At 51.2% G+C, this 19,254-nt stretch overlaps 1 protein-coding gene across 4 annotated transcripts in view; it reads right to left on the bottom strand.

The window, feature by feature from the left end:
* The window catches only part of NOL4L (nucleolar protein 4 like), a 97,661-nt gene that overhangs the window by 5,620 nt on the left and 72,787 nt on the right, over positions 1-19,254 (bottom strand). For all 4 annotated transcript variants that reach the window (XM_044985277.1, XM_044985278.1, XM_044985279.1 and 1 more), the window contains 5 exons: positions 7,258-7,526; positions 4,873-5,058; positions 4,590-4,781; positions 4,024-4,146; positions 3,053-3,254 (listed from right to left, as the gene is read on the bottom strand). In XM_044985277.1, the coding sequence (XP_044841212.1) occupies positions 3,053-3,254; positions 4,024-4,146; positions 4,590-4,781; positions 4,873-5,058; positions 7,258-7,526 (972 nt within the window). The remainder of the gene's footprint in view (positions 1-3,052; positions 3,255-4,023; positions 4,147-4,589; positions 4,782-4,872; positions 5,059-7,257; positions 7,527-19,254) is intronic.

Genomic DNA, 19,254 nt, shown 5'->3' with positions numbered 1-19,254 from the left:
CAAAATTTAAAGGGTCAGTCAACTGAGAGCAAATATTGTACCTACAGTTGTTCCAACTGACTCCTCAGAGTACTGAAACCTAAGGATTAGAGGAAACAATGTTCTTGGTTTCTGGTTCTTCTCTGCATTTGACAGCATGTTGCATGGAGTGGTTTCACTGTTTCTGTTGATGGTCAGTTGCGTAATTTTCATGCTCCTGGCATAGGTTCTGGAACTAGGAGTGCTGGGGGTGCTGCCACACCCCCATCTTGAAGTAGTTTCCATCAAATACAGGGGTTAGTTTGGTTCAATGGCTCTCGGCACCCCCACTATACACATTGTTCCAGCACCCCTGGTTCTAGCAGGGGCTCCCAAGCATACTCTGCAAGCAGGTGTTTCCCAGTGAAAGAAATGGGAGGAGAGGGAGCCTTGAGCATGTTTGGGGATGCTGCGCTTTGGCCCATCCAAAAACCTCTTCAACACATAATGTGAAGCACGATGTTGGCAGTGGGAAAGGGCGGTGGATATTGGAGCGCTGATACTGGGTGGGAGGGAGGAGGCTGGATGTAATGAGAGAAGGAAATGGAAGAACCGAAGCTAACTCTGTGATTGTGAGTCTGAGGGATGGAGCTCTCGGTGATGGAGAAGGAGGGTTAGGAGAAGTTGGGCTTTTTGCTGTGTTCAGGCTGAGGAAGTGTTGGGACATGCAGGGAGAGAGAGCAGAGATGGGGAAGCTGTGAGTCTAGGCAGGGGCCGATTGAGAGCCATCAGCACAATGGCAATAAGGGACACCGGGAGCAGGTGAGGTCACCCAGAAGGTAAGTGGCAGGAGAAGGGAGAGTAAGTGGGGTAACGGGGAGGAAAGGGTCCGCAAAGAGGCAACACTAAAGCAGCAATCAGCGAAGTAGGAGTAGAACAAGCAGTGGACAGTCGGGAGCTCAAAGGAGCAGAGGCTTGAGGAGAAGTGGGCAGTCAAAGACAGCAGAGGTCATGGAGGAATCTGGAATGATGACCATTAGCACTGGGGAGGGGAGTGGGGTTAGCAAGTTGAGGGGAATTTTAGTGGAGAGGGAAAGGCAACAGGCACCTGAGAAGGGAGCTGCACTGGGAGCAGAAAGCTTGCTCAAGAGGAGGAAGGAAATGGGGTAACAGGGAAGTGGGTACGCCAGGGAAAACGGCCTGCTTCTGTGCAGAGTGATTGATAAGAGAGAGATGGAGCTGCAGCACAAACTCCAGGGACTCGGGGGCGGAGGAACAGAATTGTGCGGACTTCATTCAAATGGGTGAAAAAGGGACATGGATGGGGATGAGGGAAGGAATTATGAGAGGATCTGGCAGGAGCTCTCTTGGCTTTAAAGGAGTTGGCAAGAGCCTGGGCAGAGGAGGATTTGGGGCAGAGGCCTATGTGGAAAGAAGCAGGATTTCAGCTTTGTGCTTCCTGTGCATGCCAGGAATAGGCCCTGGTTGATCAATTTTGGGATGAGGTGTAATGAGAACAGCTGTGTGGCTGGGCAGCGCCTCAAGGAAAACTGCACAGTGGAAACTGCCACCTGTAGAGGAAGGCAGTGGAAGCTAAGGAATCCTGCTTCCCCTCCTGCACTGGGAGCCCAGGAGTGCCTGTGGTAGTCTAGAAAGAAAGTGTAACATCCTCTACTCTAGCTGCAAGGATTAGGGCTCAGCAGCTGGAGACTAGGGTGGGATCTTTACTCGGGGTTAAGAGGCATTAGGAAGGGATGATAACAGTTAATCCCAGACAGGCATCTTTCAGGACTCCGGAAATCACATCCTTTCAAATCCTTACTCCAGGCAGCTAGGGAGGGGCAGGGTGCGAGGCCCCAGGAAAGGCACTGGGCGAAGGGCCCAATGGCAAAGATTGCTGAGGGAGGAAAGAAGGCTTGTGCTATCGGTGGCGTGCTAATGGAGATGGGCAGGGTCACTCGCATATACAGGTCTCAAGGGGTTCTTAGAAGAACCCAGATAGATCCAGAAGCAAAAGCTCTGTTCCTCTCTGCACACCACTCCTGGCCAGGCTCTCCAATCAGGGTTTCCAGGCATGCACCCGGGGGCGAGGCTGTGGAAGCAGGTCCTGTGATTGCCTGACAGGTCTGGCTAGAGGGGCTCCAGCCACTACTGCTCAGGAGTGGCACAAGAACAGTCTCAAGCGGCTATTGCTGAGATGTGTGAGACCTGACACAAGATCACCTGATTCCAGGCTTTACAGAGGCTTCTGGTCAGGGCGTGTCTATGCCAGGCAGGGCTGGCTCTCGGTGTGGTCCTGTGGTCAGGTGCTGCCCCAGCCTGGACTAATCATTTTGTTTACCAGGCTTGTTCTCTCCCTCTCCTCACACCTTGCAACGCAGACCTGCTCCACTGTCCCCTAGACCTCCCATCCAGCGCTCCCTGTCACTGCTGTTCTCTTTGCCTGGCCTCTTCATGCTGACGCTCCTGCCAGCAAGAGGGTTATTATCTATTATCTTGCAGATTGTGGCGTCGCCCACAGCATGCTCAGTGCTTTCCTAACTCACAGGCAGACACAACCCCTGGCCCAAAGAGCCTCCTATAAAAAGGCTCATGAAGGGTGGGGGCAGGGTTGTCTCATACCAGCAAGGCAATCAGGGTGGTGACAGGTGCCCGCCTTGGTTAATTATTAATAGGTGGTACCTGTGGGGTTTTTTTTTAAGTTAAACTAAATTCCCTTCCCCCACAGTTCAGCCCTTGTCTTTCTCCTATTCTGCCATCCAGCCTTAGTCAGCTAGTTTGCTATGGGAGTAGGGAGTTCTCATGAGCAGTTTAGTGGTGGGGAGGGGGTGGCTCTGCAGGCCAGAGGAAGAGGGCTGGGGCGAGCCACTCGCACTGGCAGTGCTTGGAAAGCAGGAGCAGCCTCAGCCTCCCCTCAATCAGCGCTTTCTAGCTGCCGAGCAAGAAGAGCAGTTAGGAACCCACAAGCCCCCTGCTTGTATTCTATAGCACACTCATCTCAAGCATTCTTCAAACCCCATTTGAATGGAGACAAAGGGATAGAGGAGACCCAATTCTGTGTCACTCCCAAGTGCTGTGCCTCCTCCCTTCTTACCGTTACTGTGGTTCCCTGTTTGCAGTGAAGTGGGTGGCTGCAGGCTGCCTCCAAGGGTCCCATAGCCACGGTAACTGTAGTTCAAGCTTCCGTTGATGTAGACCGGATCCTGGGAGTAAGATGAAGCTGGCAGTGAATAGGAAGAGTGCGTGATGGCTGTGGAATCTCTGGAGTGCTGCTTATCCAAGGCGATGGGCTCATCCTACAGCAAGGAACGCAAACCAATTTATTCCAGTGAGGAGCCTTTCCTGCCCTTCACTTCCAGTGGAAGGGCTGCACCAAGCACAGTCAGCTTTTCTACACTCTGATTGCCTGGAATGACCTGTAGGGCCAGCCCACACCAGCATCCTGGCATCCCAGCCAATCAGAGCACAGAAAGAGCAAGGATGGCTTCAAACCTAGTTACATGTACGTGAAGCTCCCATGTTCCACAGCTTTCCCAGAAAATGGTGAGGAAGGTGTTTAAATATACACAGCCAAAGCATCCCTGATCCTTTCCCCTGGGCAGAGCTGCTACTCTCTCCTTGTGTTAGGAATGAACTGCTGCTCACACGCCCTCCTCAGTTAAAGGAAGCATCCCTCACCCACCTCCTGCACAACAGTCCCTCCAGAAAGGAAATGTCCCTCTGCTGCTGCTTTCCTTGTCCCTGTCCTCATCTCTCTCTCCAGTCTGGACTCTCTGAGCGTCCCTTGCACATACTCACTACCATATCAATTGTTTCTTCCTGTTCGCCAGACTGTCTACCCCCGTCACATCTCCCTCTACAACATACATGCACAGCGTGGCTTTCCCTTTCTAGGCAAACTGTAAGAAGACCAAATTTGCACGGCTTGAAGCAGGTATTGTGCCCATCCTCAGTGAGCAAGATCTCTGCTGACCTGGTCTGTCAATTCTGGCTCATCTTCTGCCCCTGACTGGGGACAGAGCAGATGAAATTGTGCCGAGCATGCAAGGATTACAGGGATTGTACCTGGGATGTCTGATATATCTCCAGTCGCATTCTCTTGGCTGCTTTCCGTGTTTCACTCTCGCATGCAGCTGCAAGGATATTTTCTGCCATGGCTGAGGTCAGATGTGGTGGGGTGGGTCTGGTCTGTGGAGACATACAACCAGGTAGGTCATCTTTGGAGAAACATGGACACTGATGGAAACAATCATTACATTTGCCAGGAGCATGGCAAGAGCACGGAATACTCTAGCTCTTAAAAGTTAATATTTAAAATCAAAATATTTGAGGCCTCAACTTTTTAACCCTCCAGTGCTTGCATCTGTTTCTCTATCCGCCAGTGTCAGTCTCTCTCTGCCATGCACACCCTTCGGATGGCAGAGAACATGTAGTGACATTTCAAAAAAATTAGCATTGGAAGCAGGGGCACAGACAATATCCAGAATGGATTGTGATCTAATCTCCCTCTTCCTCACATCTGGAAGGAGGACACGTCTGCAGGCACGAGGGAGGCCTTTCGAGCAGGAGGAATGTGAGGAAGGGAGAGTGGTAGGGCAACAAGGGCATGGAAGGCAGGGGAAGCAGCTCACCATCTCCATGCCGTTCTTCTTCATACGGCGGCAGGATTTGAGGTAAGTGCGAATGCGTTTGCGAGCTCTCTCCTGGAACTCAGGGAACTGTCGGCTGCAGGACTCAATGATCGCCTGGATTTTCTCTTTGGGCTGCTTGGAGATGGGAACCATTCGGTCCAGATTCTCGTCCACAAAAAGGCGCACAAACATCTGCAAAGAGAATGGAGAGTGGTTGGGGAGACGAGACGCAGCAGAGACTTGGGACTGCTGGACCCACTCTGCCCTAGCCTGTTACTCTTACATTGAAGGCCTTTAACCGCTCTGGATCCATCCCCTCTGAGTCATTGATCTTATCGTTATCCTCGTGGTCGTCATGGTCGTCATCATCTTCGTCTGCTGTGGGTGCTCTGCCAACGGTCAGGTCCTCCGGACAGCCACTGACCTCGGTCTTGATGGAGTCATAACTGCCAGAACTGTATGGAGGGGACTGAGAGAGAACAGGGGGAGTCATGAGCACCTAGACCTCAACTCACCCTCCGGTCTCTGCCAAAGGCCAGGGGCCTGATTTCAAACAGGACAAGGAATGGGGGAAGCAGAAGCCCTTTGTCTTTGCCAGTTAGCTCTGGCTCCTGTGCTCCTTTTGCAGCTCTGTCTGAAACAAAACTTTCTCCCTGACCACATAGCAGGATCGGCTATGAAATTGAATCCTTTATGACATCACAATCTGCTGCCCTGGAAATGATGGAGCTGCCACAGATTCAGCATTAGGGTCACTGCACTGCAGGATCACACAAGAGGAGCAGATGGGCCAGGAGAGAATATTAGCAAAAGAGAAACTCGGGCAAACTGATAAATAAGAGCATCAGAAGATGGAAGCAGCAAAGAGGCCAAGTCCCATGTTGCCACTCCTCTTACACGGAGTTTGTTTAAAGGGTGCGTGTGCGGTGCTTCCATTACGATCCGTGATCAATTACACTGGGGCCAATAGGCCATAAACAGTACAGGGATATGTCCTCTAGAAAAACCTGTGATGGGTTGTGAGACCTCTCCTCTTTCTCCTGTCAGGGAGAGGAATGGCATATGGGAGCCCTGTGGCTAAAGTCAGGGATTAGGACTCTGCAGCCCTAGATTCAGTTCTCACCCCGCTACAGATGTTGCCTGTGTGATTTTGCCCAGGTCACTTAGAGCCAGATTTTCCAAGGTACCGAGGTGCTTAAAGATGAAGATTGCACCACATCCCATTTTCAAAATGGCCAAGGGAGATTAGGCACCTCTCCCCCATTTACATTTTCAAAGGACTGCAGGAGCAGTGGCACCTAGCCGGCTTTTGGGCCTTTTGAAAATCCCCCAGAGCCACTGTCTGCGTCTTTAAGCACCTAAATACTCTGTCAATCTGGTCCTTTGTGTCTCCAGCCTAGTTTTCCATCTGTAAAATGGGGATGATTGAGAGGCGCTCCTTATAGGCCCTTCATCACCGTAGTGCAGATAGAGCAGGCCAAAGTCCGTAACACAAGAGAGGAAAGATTCAAGCAATCTGTCCTAGCCCACAGCTCTGTCAAGATTGGTGGATGCTCTGGATTTGTTACTTCAGTCACGGGCAGAGGAGCTGTCGGGGACAAGGTTTACGCATGTGTGCACCAGGTGCTGTCTTCTGAAAGTTTTGTCACTGTTTTGATATTTATAGAGACTGATGGTGTAACACACGTGCGCACACACACAGCTTCACTGTGTTCACAGTAACGCTCAGCCAGTTACTCCCGGGAGTGCTAACAGCCCCACTTGTGAACCTGTTCCTACAACAGCAGAGATTCACTCACTCCATCAGGCGGTATGCACAATGTGCACTCTGCCACCCAAACTTAGTTTTAAGAAGCTGGTTTCTGGGAGAGGGGGTTGCTGAGGCATTACAGGTGGCTGATCCCGGATTTATGGTTCTGCAGCAAGATTGGGAGATCCACCATAGCAGAGACAGCATCTGCTGAGACCTCCTGGGAAGACGCATCTGTTATGGCTAGGGTGTGTTGGGAGAGGAGGCTGGGGGAATGACTTTCACAGGGAATGCCTAAGGGGAATTTCTTCTGTGAAACTGAACTGAAAGAGCTGGGCCTGAGATGAAAGGGAGGGAGACGCTTCTGTCTCGATTGAAGAGTGTTAAAAGCCCATTCCACAGTAATGTCTTTATAGGCAATGAGAAAATAAACCTGCGCAGCAGCAGGGTCTTTGTGGAGCAGGCTGGGGGCAGGGCTGTGGCTGCATGCCACAGTTCCTGGTATAATACTTCCTCTCTCCTTACCTCTGCTAACCACACTCTCTCTAGTGGGGCCTTGTTTTTACCAACAGCAAGAGCCCCAAGCCTGGAGCAAGGCCAGACACAGCCGCTCTCCAGCAGTTCCTCCGAACGAACGAACGAACGAGCAGAGCACAGCTTTCCCCTTCCCTCCCTAGAAGGGAATGCATTCAGCTCCCTGAGCAGACTCCACCCCTCCCAACCGGCCCCCAGGCTGAGCCCTCCTCTCTCAGCTCCATGGATAGGAGCAAAGTCCTCTGCTGCCCTCGGACATCTCGTGTGCAGTTGCCTCCATTTTACTATCTGGCTGTGGCAGGCTGTAAATGAGACCGTGCATTTTGTCCCTGCTTATGCTGTCTGTGCACCCCCCCGAAGCCCCACAGGCTTGGCCAGACCAACCTCGGCTGTAGTCTTTGCTGTGTACTTCACCCGGCTCCGCAGCCCGTCGGCACAGCTGTCTGACTGGTAGGAAGGAGTGACATGGGCAGGCGGGAGCTTGTCACACAGGTTGATGGGCTGGTCCTCAGCCGAAGCAGTGAAGTCCATGGGAGCAGCAGTTCCATTCCCATTCATTTCTGGGAAGGTGCTGTCTCCCTGCGTACTGCTGGAGGTGGAAGGGTTCAGGGTGGAGGAGCCGTTCCCACTGCAGCTCTCTGATGAGGAATCATCTGCAATGAGAGGGACACATTATCTCAGATCCCTGAGGCTCCTTCCCTTAAAGCACCCATCAGCCCTAGAGCCCTTGGGCACCTGCAGACAAGCCAGGAGAGCAGCTTCTGTGCCCTCCCAAAGGGCAGAGGTGGCCTCCTGCTCAGAACCTGCGTGGGCTCCAGCTGTTTTCCAGACAGCCAGTGGGCACACTGGGTGAGAGAGAAATTAATTGTTTGACCTCAGCTCTGCTGAACTTGGGTTCCCAGAATCCCATGTGCTCCATGTGCCTGGTTTGCACACCAGTCAGTGTGGGCACTGCCAGGAACAGATACTCATAAAACATAGGCCTACGCTCCAGGCCAATACACAGAGGCATGATCACCCTGCTGCATGACGGATGGCAGCTTACGGGATAGTCCTGCTCCTGGGAGGCAGCTTGACCGTGTCAAGTCCAGCCATTTACAAAGCCCCTTGCCGCTGGGGGCTCTCCTGCTGAACAATCCCAGAAGTGAAAGAATAGCCAACATCTTCCCACTCCTCCCACACCCCCATGGGAAGGGTAGTCCTTTCCTTACTCGCTCCACTGAAGTCAATGGGAGTTTTGCTTGCAGGGGCTTGTGGAATTTCCATTTTACCAACGCGGTAGGAAAGGGGCCCTTCCCCTCCCTGTGCTCGCTCTCTGGTTTTAGGCTATTTGAGAAGTGATGTCCTCACCCATCTCATCCCCCCCACCCCTCCCCAAGCTTCCCAGGTACTGCCCACTGCAGAGAGATTTCAGAGTCAGTAATGACCCCAGAGGACAGACCTCACTGGGCCTTTTGGCAGAAATGCACATTAGCGCAGAATGGAAGCAGCTTTATGGGACCTAGGGGAGCCTGTTGCTAAAAACACAGGCACCCATCCCATCCCAGGCACTTCTCACACATGTCCTGTTGTAGCAATGGCGTCTGCAGACAGAACTCTTGCCTCTTCCTCTGCACGAACCACACAGATGTAGGGACGCAGACTGACTGACCCCCACCTCTCTCCTGGGTACCATCTCTCTTCTGTCTGTCTATCGCTGTGGTATCGGAGCACCTGAATGCAGACTCCAGGTCTGTGCGTCGCAAAGAAACGCCATCCATTCGTCCTCCATGCACAATCCAACTCGCTTCCCACTGCAGCTCCCGCCCACTTCTCCCAGAGCTCCCTCCAATTCACAGTCGCAGCTCACTCCCTTTACCTTCTCTCCTCCGCTCGCTGACACATACTGTCTTTTCCTGCACCTTCGTTATGCAGACCAGCCAGCTCCCCATGGCACAGGCACAGACACTGACCCCCTGCCTTCCACCCTGTGCCTGTACAGCTCTCTCCCAGCTTCCTTGCACGCTTTCTTATGCATGTCTCTGCTCCCAGCCACAGTGCCCTGCACATGCTTCCCAGTCTCCTCCCTAGGCACATGCCTCTGCATGTCTTGGACACAAGCTACTCCTTTATCACCTACCCCCTTCCGTTCATGGACATGGACTGTGTCTTACACGTACACACACACTCCTCATTTACACACACAGCTCCCCACACCATCGGTATGTGGCATTCGTGCTGCTCTTGAAAACAGTTTGATCTTGCGCAGAAATAGCTTTCCTCTCCTGCGCACAGCTCCTAGGCAAAGCAGCAGGAAGAGCCTGGCTCTAGAACGCCCAGGAGCCAGTCTCCTGGGTCAGATGTCACATTTTTAAACTCCGCTCTGTCTATTTCCCCTTCCCCTCCCCGCTGCAGTAAATCCTTTATTTCATTAGGTGCCAGCGAGGGAACGGGAGCTGCTTCCTGTGTAACTCTGAGCTGTGCTTCAAACAAAGAAGCTGCACCGACTGACAAGCAGATGGCGGTCCCTGGCTTCCTGTTCCCTGTATCCTTGCTCATGCAGCAGGACAATAGGGGTCAGACTGCAAGAGAACATATGGGATTCTAGCGCATGTGCAGTGAATCCAAAGGTGTGTGTGAAAGGAGGGGGGAAGGAAGGTGTTCTAGCTGCTGCTATCAGTCTCCGTCCCTCTCCTCCCCCCGCTTGGCTCTACAGGGAAACTTTAATGAGTGAACTTTCCTGTGACCCCTGTGGAGGCTGCAGCAGCAAGGACTTTGTATCCCTTAGAATAAACAGACTCAAGTACAATTAGGCATCTGAATGAAGCGCAAGGCGCCAAGTGGGACTTGGAATCACAGCAATGTAGGGCTGGAAGGGACCTCGAGAAGTCATCTCATCCAGACCCCTGCACTGAGGCAGGACCAAGTAAACCTACACCACTGGCTTTCAACCTTTCCAGACTCCTGTACCCTTTTCTGGAGGCTGATTTGTCTTGCGCAGCCCTCACTTAAAAACGACTTGCTTACAAATCAGACAAAAATATAAAAGGGTCACAGTGCGCTAGTACTGAAAAAGTGCTGACTTTCTCCCTGTTACCATATAATTATAAAATAAATCAACTGGAATATAAATACTGTACTTACATTTCAGTGTATAGTAGACAGAGCCATATAAACAACTCATTGTATGAAATTTTAGTTTGTTCTGACTTCGCTAGTGCTTTTTCTGTAGCCTGTTGTAAAACTAGGCAAATCTCTAGATGAGGTGCTGTACCGCCTGGAAGACCCCTGCGTACCCCTGGGGGTGCATGTACCCTGGGTTGAGAACCACGGACCTAGACCATCCCTGACATGTGTGTCCAGACTGCCCTTCTGTTGGTACCAGCTGTTCTATGAAACCCTTTTACTTACTTGTGCACCAACTTCTAAACTGTTCCCTTCTTCTTTCCTCCTCCTCCCAAAACTGCCTGGTTTGTACCAGCCACCAGACTCTCGCCCCTGCCCTTCCCGTCACACAGTTGTTCTGATCCACTTATCTGTCTGAGCGATGACCAGAGCTGACCTAATCCTCAGTGTGGTATTTAACTTCCACTGTGTGGCTCCGTCCTCCATGGGCTGCAGTCCTAAGGTTGCTGTTACTGAAAGGGGCACAATTGAGCTGGAATATGTGGAATGCTGGGCTGTGTCCAGACAGGACTGGGAGCTAATGGGTGGGATTTGGCTGAGGAATGTGTCCGAGGCAGGAGAAGCTGGTGCACCACTGAAGCATAGATACGGGTGGAAGAGTCAGTGTGTGCTTCCCCAGAGCATCCTCTACCCGTGTCTGTGTGCTCCTTGCCTGGGCATCTATGTATGCTCGTATGTGCATTGTGCTTCAGTATGAGTTCATGCTGTGCATCTGCAAGTGCTCAGTCCAATGTACTCCTTGCTAGTGAATGTTCAGCCTCCCTGTAGGCATGCTTCCTGGGCCAGTGTGTTAAAGCTGTCCGTCTGCACACATAGCATGCCCTGGGCCTGTGTGGATGTTGTGGGAGCAGAAGCCTCAGCCATGGCCATGAGGCAGTAGCACAGAAATCAGGCGGTTTGCTCTTGGGAAGCTGGGAAGGGCTGGGGATCTCTCCCCCCCTCTGCCTGGCTGACAGTTTGAGACCTGGCCCTCCCCCTGCTCTGCTTCTTCCGTGCTAGACAGGGCTACCAGAGGGAGGCTGGGGCCTTATCCAGTGATGCCTCTCAGAAGGATTAAAAAGAATTATTCTGTACGCAGAGGCACGAGCCGCACGACAGGCCCTGCTGTAAGCCTGGGCATCGCCACAGCAACAGAGCTGCTCCTCTCAGGGTGGCCAATCACAGACCTCCCTCTAGGCCAATGGCAGAAAATCTCAGCTGCCTTGGGACCTCTCCTCGCTGATCTTTTTCTCCCTAGCTTAGAGGCAGCCCCTCGCCCCAGGCTGCAGCTGGAGTGTAGCACGCTTGCTGGCTGTGCTCAACCTACCTGCCCTCCTTCGTGCAGAGACCAGGCCTCGCTGAGAGCTCATGCTCTCTGCACCATGACCGCACAGCTGGCAAAAAGCACAGACCCAACCATTGCTACTTGCAGTGGGGTGGAGAAGGCCTGGTTTCCAGGATCTCTGCTGCCTACAAACCCCACAGCACTTGGGGTGGTAGTTAGCATTATTCTGCCCGAGGAATAATTTGAGAACGTGTTACAAAGGTGTCAAAACTCGTACTGAGGCAGATGCATTGCAGCCTTTCTCCTTGCATGCAGGTATCCATGCCAGCCTCCATCCCAAGGGTGGAATTACCCCGCTGATGGTCAGCCTTCCATGAATGCCCACTCTCCTCCCAGCCACCCTGTTGGCAGAATGCCCAGTGTCCCCCCCATGAGCCCACTATTCCCATCCATGTCAAAATCCACCAGAACCTCCACTGCCCAGCTACTCAAACACCTCAGCACGGAATTCCCACTGCTGCCTACAACCAAAGGATAAGGTTTAAGAGGCTGTCTCTAGGTCAGTTGTCCATACCAAGTACCCTCCTAGAGAATAAAGTTCTGAGCCCACCTTTCCCAGGGTCTTGCACTTGCTTTTGCACACCACTTCAGGCATGCAGAAGATGCACACTAGCTGAAGATTAAATTTATGTCCAACTCTGGTATAACAATCTTGGGTTTGTTACAGACAAAAAATATGAAGGACATTCCAGAAAACTTATCAACCTGTACATATGTAATAAAATGCAATGGCAGTCTGAAACAAATGCCCAGTAGCTACTGCAGGGAGAACGTATTTGATTTCAATCTAGAATGAATGAAAGTACTTACCAAAGAAATCTGCAAGCAAATTAGCCACAGTTTATACATTTTTATAGGCTATGCTGCTCACAGCACCTCTCTATATTAACAGAGTGTCCAATTCATTCCAACAGGAACAAGATACTCTACAGAAGTCATGGAGAAGCTGTTTTAAATACAGATATAGACGTCTTTGGATCAGGATAAGAAGAGCTTTAGCAAACTTGTGAATGCTGAACTTCACTGAAATCCTGGCTTCCTGCTGTTCAGGACCTACACCTGAGGTTATCTCAATAATTCTCACCAACACGGGTCAGTCAGCAAGACTGACTTGCCTTACACTGTAAATGGACAGAACACTGAGCAAGGAGTCCCTAAGGCTTGAGTGATGAATATGGAGGTCTTGTGAACAAAAGCCAGGGGCTCTGCTGGCAGGGCAGGTCTCCCTCCCAGGTACAAGTGGAGGGTTCTCTAAGCAGAGCATGAATGATACCTAGTGCACTGGAATACAGCAACAGGACTCCCTGAGTTAGAGCACATTGAACACAAAGATTTCACCAGTGCCAGCCCATCAAGCTGTCACCACGATGCTGTACTAAGAGCAGCACAGCAGGACTGAGCATCAGTGAAATGTAAGTAGCTGTTCAAAGACTGAGCTGCCCCACGGCAAGGGGGTTGAGGTACCATTTAGCCTTTTTTCCTGTTCATAAACCAATCCCAATTTTGTTATTTGTAACCATTTGCCAGATCATTTGGCTGGGAAAATTCCAGCCCTGTGGGGTTCTTTGCTTCAACCAAGCTATTTTGTGTTGCGATTGGTCACCTTGTTCACATGGGCCTGTTGCTGCTCTCTGACTGGATGACCAATCTTTTTTAAACAGGAGAATAGCTGGTAGTGAGGGATGCGCTGCCAGTTTGAATTCTCAGACAAAGAATTGTTAGTGTTAAAAAGTGTGAAACTTTGGGGATTTGTGCACGTTTCCACAAACAGTTGGCGAGTGCCCGAACACACACAAACACCAAACAGTACAACCCTGTGAACAGCAGGGGAGCAAAACCAGGCTATGCAGCCATGAATATATTAATTATCCCAACAGCATGAGCCTCATGAGCTCTCTGCTCTCGGCTGGAGTTTGGCTAAGTGAGAAGCCCCTCTAATGAGGATAATTGGAAGCCCCCACGCACCCCGAAGCCCTAATTGAGGCAGATGGAACTGTAAAAACAATGTAACTTTTAACTGTTCTGATCTTTCATTCAGAAAACAAAATATTTAAACTTCACATGTAATCTTTGGCAGCTGGGATTCCGCTGGCAGAAGTTCTGATGCCGAGAGACACTGAAACCCGTGAACTGGAATTTAACAGGTCCAGGTTGGCAATGCAGGCCTGAAACAAGACTGAAAATTGAAGGAGTCTTATGACTCCAGGCTTGTGCAGAAAACCAGCCTGCGCAGACATTTGCGCAGGCCTTGTTTTAACGTGCGCTAGGCAGGAGCATTGTTCTCTGGTGCAGGGCACATGCTTGGCTGCAAAGTCAAAGCTCCCTCCGCCATAGTTATGAGCATCCACTGTGTGGCTTTTGGAGCACGGAAGCTGACAGCAGCATCTCCAATCTCTCTTCAGCTTCACCAATCCTAGGAAAGCGTCAAGGGAGGGACAGGCAAATGCCTCGTGGCTCTTCAGGAAGGCTCGAGTGGGGGGGATCGGTCATTTACTAAATACATTAATCAGGGCTCAGCATTTTCATTTGGAGGAGGCGCCTGGATTATCCTTGATTTCTGTGATGCTGGATTTGCAGAGATCAGGAAGGGAAGGGGACATTTCCAACACCTGCTCCCTGTGCGGTTTTATGGCCGGGAAGTGGTTGGGTTTAACGTCTATTTTAACGTAGGGTAATGTGCTGCCGTCCAAAGAGGGAATTACAGATGAATGGGGTAAATTGTTCCTCCGCCTGTCACATCTCCAGCATGGAGACAAAACCCTCTTTTGACTCGGAAAACAGTGAGCTTATGTAAGAGCCAGCAGCCCACGGGAACCTCCCAGCAATACAACACCACCACTTAGTCACAGTTCTGTGACAGCCCACCAATCGTCACCCAGGACTTTGAAGGACTCTAGAATAATTGACCAATTGCTGTGCAGGACTGTCAAGGGCTCTGCCATCCTCCACCAGTCAACACGCAGGACTTTCGATGGCTTCGTGATTATCTACCAGAATTAGAAGCAGTTTGGGTCAGTACCACCAGCTCCTGCTCTCACAGGATCACACATGATCCTGTGATATAATAAGCCAACTGCCCATCTGGAGTCTCCGTGTCGAGGCCGTTGCCTCTGACACAGATTCTCCCCTTCACTAGAAAAGGAAACACAGTTTCCACATTGAAATGTCACCAGCACAGTTCAAAACTTTACATCTAGCTTTAAAACGACTGTCAAAACTGTTCAAAGCATCCCACCGACATTTCACTGTAACAACAGCCGGGAAGATGAAAAGTGCCATAAATTATTCACTCACAAAAGAGATGAGAAGGGGGAGGAGGGGAAAGAGGAGAGGCTGCAAAGGAGAGAGACTCAATACAAATTAGAGAGACAGAGTGAGAATGGGGGGGCCTCATGCAGGGCCATTGCTGGGAGGGAGACCAACATTAATTAAAGGCAAATGAGCAGCCTTGAAGGACTCCTCCTCACCCAATGACCAGGAACCTGTGAACTCCAGAGGAGGGGCCAACCAGTGCCAATCTGCTTCATTCCAGCCCCACCTCCCACTAACAGGGAGGGACAAACATCCATTACCAGGAAGCCCATCTTCTCTAGTGCCTGCCTGGCTGATTTCTTTTGAGATGCTTAAAAAAAATGTTCATGGGAGCAGAGCAAGTGAGGCTGGCCAATATCCAGTGAAGGCGTTCTATTTCATATCTTTCTTCGTTAATGCAAACCTCGTGATACCCAGACAAAGTGTCCATCCTCCACCCCCTGTGACTGTATTCTGTCAGTGTCTTCACTGAGCCAGACATCTGGTAATGCTGGACACAATGTGTCTACTGACAAGGGAGTGCTGTTTGCTCTCTCCTGTATTGTGTAGGAAAGGGGTCTCCTCGTGCTATCTCCCAGACCATCTTCTCCCTCTCCCCCCACTGCCAGCGTTACGGCATGAGGCCAGCTTTGCTGTACAGGCAGAGGGAGGCGCTGGCTAGAGCACAGCTCAGGGTCTGTGAGGGATGGAAGTTTTCCCGTTTGCCTACGGGAGCCAAAGCCCAGAAGCCAACACAGCAGAACAGCAGCATCTCGACAAGCAGTCTCCTTGGCCTGGCCTTCCTCGTCCTACTGCGATGGCCTGTGCCATCCCCTCACACTCCATACTGTGGCCCTCCCAGCACTATGCTTCTCTTGCCAGCCACCGTGCAGCCAAGTTTTGCCCTTAGGTCTTTTATTAAGAGAGATTTTCTCTTTTCTAACAGGTTTTTGGCTTGGTTTGTTCTAAAAAAGAGTCTACGTCTGTGTCTGGGAAATGAGAGCAGGGCTCTAGGATGGGGCAGGAGTTAGGAACAGGAGACCAAGGCTTTAGTCACTCCATTGCTGGCAAGCCGATTCAAACCCAGCCAATAGGGATCTAAGGTGGTTACTGTCTGAGAGCCAATCGTGGCAAATGCATTTGGTGGGTCTAAGCACAGTTCCTAGTGGGCAGATGTACATCAACACAACTGACACCAGCTGCTCCCCTCATTGGCTGTCAAGGGCTGAATGGGCTATGGAGACAGAGCTGCCCTCTCAACCCCCAGCGGGGGACTTCTTGGGTGAGGGGGGAGTCATATAGGCTGGGTGGCATAGGAAACACTTGCCAGGCTGGAGCCTGTGTTGTGGTTAAATCGGGGACCTCAGTAGCTGGTGAATGTGGTCAATAAAACCCAAAATAACTAAGCTAAAGAGTTACAGGGAAAGGGGTGAAACTTGCCATCAATTAGCTGGCTTCATCTGCATCCCTGCTTAGGCACTGGGAGGGCAATTTAGGGAAAGCTCTGCTTGATTTACATGCAGAAAGAGTTACCATCTGGCAGAAGATGTTTTTAGTTAGAAGCAAAGGCAGGTACAAGCCAGGCAGGAAGGAAAGCCTGGACAGAGCGCGTGCACAGGCTAGCAAGGATGTTTCGGGAGCAGCTTTGGATTTCCCAAACCTGCAGGAGCAAGAGAAAAGAGAAGCTGACCAAAGATGTCTGTGACTAGTCTGGAAAGGGCCTAGGAAAGAGAACAGCTGCCCTGAGAGAACTCTAGCAGGGTGGGCAGGATTTACTGATCCCTGCTGCAAGGGCTGTAGCTCTTCTACACTCATGACAGATGCAGGAGGGCTGGAAGAGCACAGAGGCAGGGAGCCTGAAGAGGGATGATGGGCCACTGGGTGAAATCTGCAGGAAGCCAGCCAATGGCCCAAGGCAGTGCTCACTGACTGTGATTTGGGAGGAAGCTATTTGGTGGTTACCCTGCATGGGAAATCAGACGTGTGCTTGGAGTGTCATGGAAATGCCAGTTTGGCTGTCAATGCTCTATGGGTCAAATTCAGCCCTGTTACACCCCTGTCTGCAACCCCACTAAGTCTCTGGGGTTGCATACACGTGACTGAGAACAGAACTTGCCCCTTCTCTAGAGGTGAGCTGGGCCTTTAAGAGGAGTTCAGGTGCAGTCTCCACACCTGTGTCTGAGTTTGCTCCCAGTCATGTGACTGAGAGGCAGGGGTGCTGGACACTATAAAGTGCAGCCTCTCCAGTAAGTGGTGGGCATGGCAGTAGTTTGCAGGTTGGGGGTGTTCACTCAAGTGAGCTTGGGCAGCAAAAGGCCTGGGAGAAGACAGGCTAAAAAACTAGGAGGGGTGAATCCAGAGGAGGAAAAGGTCTGAAGCAAGGCCTGGTGTGGGTACAGGTCCTTGTTTAGGGGCCCAAGCCAGGCCTTGTGGAGAGGATGAGAGGCACCCTACCCTCTTCAGCCCTGTATCAACATGGGGGAGGCTGGGGCAGACCCTGGGAAGGGTGCAGGATTATGGAGCCCAGAGAGAACCCAGGAAAGAGGCATGCTGCCTAGGGGTGGTGAATGAGTGTCACAAAGGCTCTGTGTCCATGGAGATGAAGACTGTGGGTGGCCAAGGATGCATTTTCATTCCTTACCCTGGAAAGGGAGAGCTCTTGCTTTGACTGGAGGGCCCAAAAGCACCACAATGACCATGGATGGACACTACAGCTTGGAAGGGAAACTGAGGAATGGACATGCCACTGGATGTGGTAAGTGACCCTGTTACTGTCCTATATGTATAAGCAGAAAAGTGTGCAGCACTCTGAGGGGCAGGGAGATAGGCTTTTGGCATGTCTTAGGGGAACATATAGCATCATGCTAGAGGCTAGTACCAGGTGTGACCTGGGCACCTGAGAAGCCTGGAAGCTGAGGATGCAACAATGCTGATAACTAAGGGTGAACTTGCTGCATGAATGTAAACCCCGGTTCCTGGTATGTGCTGCGCTCGACCCGTGCTTTCCTGGGAGGCTCCTCTCCAAGTAGAACGTCTAGCAATACAATGCTTAGGAAGTCTAAAGCCTTGTGACACACCAAGGTACTCATCCACCACAGCGCACAAACAGCACCAGAAAGGAGGTGGGTGTCTGGGGACGTCCTGTGTACTGCCTTCACCCCTCACCCAACCCACCGTGGTCCGTCCAAGGGATCTCTGTGATGCCCCTCCCAAGCCCCACTGGAGGAGCATGTCCAAGGAATATCTTGCCCCAGTATCTGCCCCATAGCTGCCTCCTTAAAACATTCTCAAGGGAAATGCCTCCTTCCCCTGGCCTTGAGGAACATCTCCAGGGGACATCCCTGATAGGCTGTTTAGCACTAAGCAGGTTAAGCATGCCCTTCCTCTTAGGGCAGGAATTAGTGACCATTCCCCAATGCAGAACAGATTCCGCAGTGGCCCTGCCAATCAAACACTGGATCAGTACCAAGGCAAGCCTTGGCTGAAAGGGGATCTGTCCAGCCCAGTGACACAGGAGAATGCTGTGCTGCCCACTCCCTGCGGTAGGGAAATGAGTCTGTACTCAAGGGCTGGTTTTCCTTACAGCCTGTTGTTTTTTAAAAAGGGAGGTGGGGATGAGTTAAGATCCCTTCTCTTTCCCCCAGGCTTTGTGCTGAGAGCACCTGCAGCCTGATCCCTGACTAAGGTAGCTGAGTGGTGACAGCTCTTTATGTGGCAATGTCACGGATTGCAATGTATTATCCATTTTGGGAAGAACTCCTAAAACATGGTGGGACTTTGCTGCTCCGTACTAGCCCCAGAGAGACTATCAGGAGCCAGTTAGCAAGTAAAAAAACACAATAAATACACATGATCCAGGCACCTGCCTCCCTAAATGCTCGGTATTTAGTCTGAATGATTTGTAATCTACTAGTAAATGCACCATAATGCAGTATGTAGAAATACAAGGTCCTAGTGCCATGGTTCACTGCAGCATCTGGTATTACTGTCTTACTGAGATGGGGAGAGACCTCCAGGCTGCATGCGCAATGGATAGATTTCGCTGTACTTCTCTATGGTTGACACAGACGAGTTCTGCCAGATGGAGAAGGCCAGAACCAAAACTAGCAAGAAAATGGTTCACTCCTTCCAGTGAGGTAAAGCTCCTGTAGCCTCCTGGGACACTAGAAAGCCATGAGGCCCCTCTGTCTAGCAAGTTTCTGTAACTTGTGTTGTGTTGGACTGGATGACTGCACGGGATGCTGCACTGTACACTGACATTGTCCCAGGTGGGGCTACCGTGACGATCTCTTCTTGTTCTTCAACATGCACACTGACCCCAGCAAATTAATCCCTCGAGGCTGTCCTGGAAAATGGCTCTCACAGTGGATAGTAAAAAGTTCCCATTCATCTTTGCTCAGGCCTTGGGCACCCAGTCACTTCCTTTTGGGCAACTTAAGATACGAGTAACATTTGAGTTGGGCAGGAAATGTGCGAGAACCTCACATTTCCCATTGTGGGAGCAGCAGAGTAACACACAAGAAAATGGAAGGAGCTGGTTCTTGCTCCATTACTGTGCTGTAGAGAGTCTGTGCACTACGGGACCCCATGGCTCACTCTGT

Source organism: Mauremys mutica, chromosome 13 (assembly GCF_020497125.1).
Source record: "Mauremys mutica isolate MM-2020 ecotype Southern chromosome 13, ASM2049712v1, whole genome shotgun sequence".
NCBI classification, from domain to species: Eukaryota; Metazoa; Chordata; order Testudines; family Geoemydidae; genus Mauremys; species Mauremys mutica.
Note: the sequence above shows the minus strand (reverse complement) of the source record. Positions and strands in the feature narration are given on the sequence as shown.